The following is a 7,343-nucleotide window of genomic DNA, read 5'->3' as shown; positions in this document are numbered from 1 at the left end:
TTTATATTACTGAAGCACAAAATAGAGGTTGATACAAATTTAACTTAACCTGACAAACTATTGAATGTTTGTTTTTTTTCTTATTATTGTCCGATGACAAATGTAAACCACAAAAGGCATGCCACATTTATAACATTTTTTGTCTGATTGTTTTACAAACAAACAACAAGACAGTACATTGTAATATTTATAACGAAAAAAAAATTCTTATCAGGAAGACATATATATTTATTTTCTTGACTGAAGAGAAGACAGATTTGAAAATAGTAATTTCTGTTCCATATTTTTACCCTAAAAATAGAATTGAGAATAGACATGTGGAATGTGCCAAACAGACAACCGACCGACAAATAAGTAGAAAACAGCATCTTTTGTGTTCATGGTTAGTATGTATTCATCTCATAAACAAAATCACAAATTATTACACGTTCAGATTTATCGAATGTTTTAGCATTTTTTGTCCAAGCGTTTGCTCTTGTAAATAGAAAATTGCATAGATATTTTTTCTGTTATCATGGTTATATCTCTCGTTTTATATTTGGTATACAGTCATATCATAGGAAATAACAATATGTAGATTATGAGTATCGTTCTTATTGTATATATTTATGTCCAAGTATGTCCAAGTAATATATTCAGATATATATTATATCTATATCATAGTATTGATCTGTTTGCTATAATTGAATTTATTCTGTAATGCCATAAGCATATGAGAGAAATAGAGAAGAGATTATTTAAATTCGGACGGGCAGGGCAGGGTCAACTTCGTACTTTATTTTTCCTTTTAAACTTTTTTTGGATACGAGCGTCACTGATGAGTCTCTTGTAGACGAAACGCGCGTCTGGCGTATATACTAAATTTAGTCCTGGCATCTATGATAAGTTTATATCGAATTAAAATGATAACATATTCGATACACAGTATTATATATCATATCGAAATTGAGTTTAATTCCGGTAGATAATTATGACATCAACAACAGCCTGTTTCTTGTGCCATACAGGTGTCAACGTATATCTTGCCAAGGGATGTATTTTGTTCTCTTCAATCGCATTTACTTGCGGAACAGTTTCGAATAGGGGATACATGCTCCACCCTAAAAATATAGATAAGGTAAACATACAGCAATTATTAAAAAGTTAGATCTTTGTAAAAGTTCATTTCCGTTTGATAAAATAACAAATGAGTAATGATAACTGCCCGAATTTGAACAGTATGAGAAGTAAACTTTTGTGGAATAATTGCAAATAAATACAAAATACAAATAACCGTCGCTGTCCTATTTATTATGCTTGGATAACGTTGTTTAGTTGATTTTATACAAGCATTGATTTCCTGTTAAATTGATGTAGTGTAAACCTACTGAAAATAACTGATAGCATATGCATTATAATGTTTTTATGTCTCTGAGATAAACCAAAAAAATATTATATCCATGTTTAACAGTCACAAGAGTTGGGGTGCAATGAGGATAGCTTGTTCGCATTTGTTAACACAGACGTACCGCTGTTATGTGTCAAATATATTAATGGGATGCATATTTACGGATGTTATATATCAATGGGTATTAATCTATATGTTATTGGGTCATTAATGTTCATCTTTCTGTTACAATGTCTTTAACAACTATTTTCTGATCTTTTTGTCTAGTACTATGAATGCTGGTAAGATTAGCTATATAAGATGTTATGATACACTGTAGTTGTGAACTTTACAAAAGTTGGTTGTGGTTTTCCTATGAACTATATGAAGGAGCAGGGATATTAGCATACTACGAAATCAATGTGTTTTTTTCAACCTTAATCCAAATGTTGAGATACTGAATCATGAAAGTTAAAATGTTTTCTGTAAAGGATACTTTTCCTATGTCTATCCAATCGAACAAATGTTAAGTCATTGATACAGGATTTACCGCAAACTGTCATATTGAGATAAATATACATGAAGCGCTAACTATATTTCATACTGTACTTTTGTTTATCATCTAAGAACATACTGTATGCCTTAAACGTTCATATTGTTATGGGGTAAAACATTGTCTATCAGGCATATTTGAGTTTTATTTTAAACTGATTACTATTTAATTTCAGGTTGATCATGTTTGCGAAAACATGTCATATATATACAACACATGAGTGCAGATTGAATGATATGTATGTTACTTGTGAAGCAGTAAACAAAAATATCGATGTTCATTTTGTTTTAAACGAGATTGTATCAAAAGAGAGTAATTAAATCGGAGTTTTACACACGGGTTGACTTATTCACGAACGGTGTTCCTCCGTCTTGTTGGTGTTTGCTAATTTATTGGTATGTTTGAAGTTCTGTAGCTCATGTGATGATAGTGTTATTGCATGGTTATTATGAGTTCTCTCATTTTTACTGCAGTTCTGATTTCTCGACCTTAGATGCGGTTGGTCTACCTTAACACTTACCTTTTCGCTTTCACATATATACCCATTTTGTATAGTGCATACAACATCGTTCCATTGATAGTTATATGATTTCTCAATCTCAAGGCAGTCCTCATGTCCCCCAGAGTTATCTGGTTGCCCAGTATGCCAATCTGTAAAAGTCACGTTCGAAAAGTCGACGATCCATCTCCAGTCACCCTCGTTGAAATCCGCAGCCCCAGCCCAGAAACTTTTTTCTTCAACTTAAGAATATGAAAAATAATTGAAATATAATATCGAGTACACTTCGTGCTAACATGTTGTGTGATTTTTCGGTTTTGTTGTTATTTGGAATTGTGTTGTTTGTATGTTGATTTTTGTTTTGTATTTATTCACTTAAATATAGACCTTCATATTCTTCGTTTGAATTTGTACTCAATAATATAAATCTTACACAGGGATTAAAATTCAAAATCATCTGGATATGAATATATATTTATAGTTTAGATCATAATAACAGTAATATGATAGTTTTATTCCTAGCGACACGAGGGGGGAGGGGTCATATATAAAGAATAGATGAACACGATTCTAGAAATAATAAAACTAAAAATATAGATCCGATCCATAGCCTCAATTACTGAATCTGACGCACCATTTGCCTCTTGCTTCAACCAGTTGCTTTCTGACTCGTTATCCACCTTTACTAAGTATCCTCCAATCTTTCGGCAAGCCCTCTGTAAAAATGCAAGTCAGGGTTAAAAGTGTACTGTTTTATTAATTATCAAAAAACTTTAAAGGGATAACGCTGCCAAGTATCTTCCAACCTTTAAACTTAATTCTTAATGTCAGTTAAAAAGAAATTTTTGAGTTGAGTTGAGCTAAACATATATTGATATTTTAAGTATAAATACAAACTTTGTATAAAGCACAGTTAAAATGATTACCCATGTAAGACATTCATAATAATTTAAATAAATCTGAGTGCTGATCAGTTTACAATGTATTTCAACGTAAGAAAACTAGTGTCCGTTCAAATTGATGTTAAATTTTTAGAACAAATCTAGCTTTACAATATTTGACACAGCGTACGAGCATATTTTATTTTTTGTTTAACATTGTGCATTGCAAATGATTAAATAAACCTTTATCCAACTGAGTTTATTCTGTATGATGAAAACAAAAAGAGTATAGTATGCCTTTCATTTTGTTTTAGAAAAATATCCAAGGTTAAACATTAATCTTATAAAATGCCTGTTTCTGAAAAAGGTAAGAAAGATACCAAAGGGACAGTCAAACTCATAAATCTAAAACAAACTAACAACGCCATGGTTAAAAATGAAAAAGACAAACAGAAAAACAATAGTACACATGACACAACATAGAAAACTAAAGACTAAACAACACGAACCCCTACAAAAACTAGGGGTGATCTCAGGTGCTCCGGACGGGTAAGCAGATCCTGCTGCAGCTGTCTTATGATTTTGATGAAAAACCGAGAATAGGCGATATACATTTTGTTTTACATGTTCTATCATGTCTATGATAAATCAAATATAAAAAAGTAATTAAAAATAAGATAATGAAAAAGCATAGTATATGATTAACTTGCCTCTGCTTCATTCCACGTAACTGGTGTTGAGATGAAATTGTAGCAGTGGTTTGCGTGTTCTTTCCATCCAGGAGAGCACCGAAAAGACTTATCTTACAGCAAAAAAACAAACAAATTAGACCTTAAAGATACACTCAAATGTAACCATTGCATTCAATTTGGTATTAAATTAAGATCAGATATAATCGGAACACGGATATTTTTATAGTTTTAAGTTGTGCATATATCCAAAAAGTTTAACAATAATTTATGCAAGATAATTCGCAACTTAGTGAAAAAGTTCAAAGTATTTACCAGTGTCTTATGTCATAGATATCTTTGTGTTACTCAAATATACAATGATCATATCTATATCTATCTCTGTCACCAAGATCAACCTTTTAAAATATCACATGATTTTTTTTTATATGTTTCAAAATGTAATGTATTTCAAGTTGTACAACCTTATTTGATAGACACATAACGTAAGAGGTCATTTAAAAAATATTCAAAAAAATAGGTACCCATGAAGATTTAATTGGATATGTTCATAAACTCATTGCGACATACAGAGGCATTTAATTATCTCATATTACATGTATTGTTACGATTCAGAGATAAGCTTTTTGGAGTAAAACACCTGTCTATAGTCAGGCGGGCATTTTTGTTGTTGTTGTTGTATCTTCTAAATGTTCTCTCATATTCTCCGTTGCGTTTAAAGACTTCTATGATAAACATTCTGAATATAAGAACATGATTTTATTAGCATGCTTACAGTGAGAGTGTATTGTTGCTTCAAGCTTTAAGACTATACCTTTCAATCTTATTTCCAACTTCTGTATAGCAGATTTAATGTCATTGAGTAAAGATTCCTCCTGATTTCCAAGACAGGACTCAGCAGAGATAAGAGAAAGACAGCAAGACAACAATATCACGTAAACAAACATCTCTGAATTACAATTTGCCTACAATAAAATGAGTTTTTTACAATTAAAACAATGTTGTGTTTCTCTTAATGCAAATGTATATCGTTTTTGTATTGTAACCAGCACATTGTTCAGTTTATGAGGTCTTAGTGTTAGTTTTGGCACAGGCGAACTTGTTAAGTTTAAATGACTTTTCGATATAACGTTAAGTGTGCATTACATTTAACTCCTTCCAGTTGCAGAGTAAACTAGAAGCATTTGTGAAAGTCATATTTTGCATAAAAAACTTCACTATAGATTATATAAATACATTCGTACCTGACCAACATGTAAAAAACGCTATTTTTATCGACTGTTGTATTGTAAATATTATAAAGCAAGCTCAACAATGTATTTAAACTTCACAATATTTACATATATTTACAAATCTAACTTTGTTGGGTTGATGTTTAGATAAGTTGTATATACATAATGTACACATCCATGTATCACCATCATTGCTGGTGATCCGATGGATAAATCAGTTGTAGAGTTGTCACTGACTCAGACGTACTTATAAATACAATTATTTTCTGTGACTGTATCTTGCATTAATTTGTAGGATACTTTACCATAGATAATTTAGCTGATCTGTAACAATAACATCTCCATGTCTTATATATCATGTACTGTAGTACGACGCTAGATTAAAATTGAAGAGAAAAGGTAACACGCGGCCACCGAAAGTTTTATTATTGTGAAGCCCAGTTGGTCATGTGTTCTAGCGGGACGGCTACGGTGCAGGCGATTTGGTGTCACGATATCTCAGTAGCATGGGTTCGAATCCCGGCAAGGAAAGAACAAACATTTGCCAAAGCAAATTTACAGATTTAACATTGTTGGTTCGCTGTGTAGACAAATTGTATATACATAATGTACACATCCACGTATCACCATCATTGCTGGTGATCCGATGTATAAATCTGTTGTGGAGTTGTCACTGACTCAGACGTACTTATAAATACAATTATTTTCTGTGATTGTATCTTGCATTAATTTGTAGGATCCTTTACTATAGATAATTTAGCTGATCTGTAACAATAACATCTCCATGCCTCATATTTCATGTACTTTAGTGCGACGATATAGATTAAAACCGACGAGGAAAGGTAACACACGGTCACCGATGGCTTTATTATTGTGAAGCCCAGGTGGTCATGTGATCTAGCGAGACGGCTACGTTGCAGGCGATTTGGTGTCACGATATCTCAGTAGCATGGGTTAGAATCCCGGCTAGGAAAATTCACATATTTGCCAAAGCAAATTTACAGAGCTAGCATTGTTGGGTTGATGTTTAGACGGGTCAGATATATATATATATATATATATCTCGATCAAAGATAAATTTTGAGTTACTCTTTTTCGTTTCATTACCAAATAGAAAAAAACATTGAAAGAAGTTAAACAGTGATCAATTTTATAAATAAGAACACATGTTTCTACTTTTAAATACCGTTTTCAATAAAATTGAGAATAGAAATATGGAATGTGTAAAGTGGACAACAACTCAACCATAGGGCAAACATCAGCCGAATGCCATCAATGGGACATCAACGCAGCAAGAAACCCCCGGTCCACTTTTGGCCCTTACACTAATATGTATACTATTTTAGTGATAAAGAATGTCATATTTAACGCCGAATTACACACAATAACTGAAATAAAAAAATCATACATGACTCACAAAGACCAGAGGCTCCTGACTTGGGACTTCAAGCATTCACTTTACCGGTATTGTATTCATACATTATAAACTCACAGGCAAACAGCAATCTATTGTATAATTAACTTTACCTTGAATAATACAATCGTTTGAGTCAGACGTATATTTATCCAATATAGATTAAGAAGATGATGATATTGTCTGGTTATCCGTATATGGTTCAATATGCACGTCGCAGTTTGTCAAAAGGAAGGTTAATTTGTCAAAAAACTTTTGTGAATATTTCCGTTTACAAATATAGCGGAAGTAACATGTTTTTATATCATAACATTAGATTATTGTTTAATACAAACTGCCATGTACTTTTGTACATTTGTATGGTGTTACAATGAAATTAAAATATGTCTAAGCAAATATTTACTGTAGTAAGATGTACGTTTCGTTTGTTAAACTAACATTGGTTTAATAGCAACTGTGTGCGAAGGAAATATCATGAGCCTTTAGCTAATTTAGTGCATACTATATATTATTTTACTTATGAAAAAGCGTTTGATTTTATGTAAAGTTTTGATTTAAAAATGATGTCAATATTTTATAAATTATTTGTGTATTGTCAGGAAAAAACAATAAACAAAATAATTGTTATTCATCGAAAATAAAAGGGTTAGTGATTTGGTCTTATCATTACATTGTGCAATGAACTTAAATTTGTAAATTAAGAGTCTCC

At 31.7% G+C, this 7,343-nt stretch overlaps 1 protein-coding gene across 4 annotated transcripts; it reads right to left on the bottom strand.

The window, feature by feature from the left end:
* Positions 1-874: 874 nt before the first annotated feature.
* Positions 875-6,879, bottom strand: LOC134696229 (perlucin-like protein). 4 transcript variants are annotated; one of them, XM_063557908.1, is made up of 6 exons: positions 6,748-6,879; positions 4,803-4,953; positions 4,010-4,101; positions 3,053-3,134; positions 2,440-2,660; positions 875-1,100 (listed from the first exon to the last, which is right to left on the bottom strand). In XM_063557908.1, exons 2-6 carry the CDS (start codon positions 4,933-4,935, stop codon positions 1,059-1,061), a joined length of 570 nt encoding a protein of 189 aa, XP_063413978.1. In that variant the 5' UTR covers positions 4,936-4,953; positions 6,748-6,879; the 3' UTR covers positions 875-1,058. The 4 variants fall into 4 exon arrangements, with proteins under 4 accessions (XP_063413978.1, XP_063413979.1, XP_063413976.1 ...); XM_063557909.1 differs by having other exon boundaries at positions 4,803-4,937; positions 6,748-6,857; XM_063557906.1 differs by lacking the exon at positions 6,748-6,879 and adding an exon at positions 6,629-6,688.
* Positions 6,880-7,343: the final 464 nt, after the last annotated feature.

The sequence above is a fragment of the Mytilus trossulus genome, chromosome 14 (assembly GCF_036588685.1).
Source record: "Mytilus trossulus isolate FHL-02 chromosome 14, PNRI_Mtr1.1.1.hap1, whole genome shotgun sequence".
Taxonomy (NCBI): Eukaryota; Metazoa; Mollusca; class Bivalvia; order Mytilida; family Mytilidae; genus Mytilus; species Mytilus trossulus.
Note: the sequence above shows the minus strand (reverse complement) of the source record. Positions and strands in the feature narration are given on the sequence as shown.

What these genes read in the sequence shown, in the direction of transcription:
- LOC134696229 (XM_063557906.1), bottom strand. Translation starts at nt 6,673, where the DNA reads ATGCTTGAAGTCCCAAGTCAGGAGCCTCTGGTCTTTGTGAGTCAT. An exon ending in CTCTGGTCTTTGTGAGTCAT is followed by an intron (nt 4,954 to 6,628) that starts GTATGATTTTTT and finishes ATTTTATTGTAG; the next exon opens with GCAAATTGTAATTCAGAGAT. An exon ending in TTACGTGGAATGAAGCAGAG is followed by an intron (nt 3,135 to 4,009) that starts GCAAGTTAATCA and finishes GCATTTTTACAG; the next exon opens with AGGGCTTGCCGAAAGATTGG.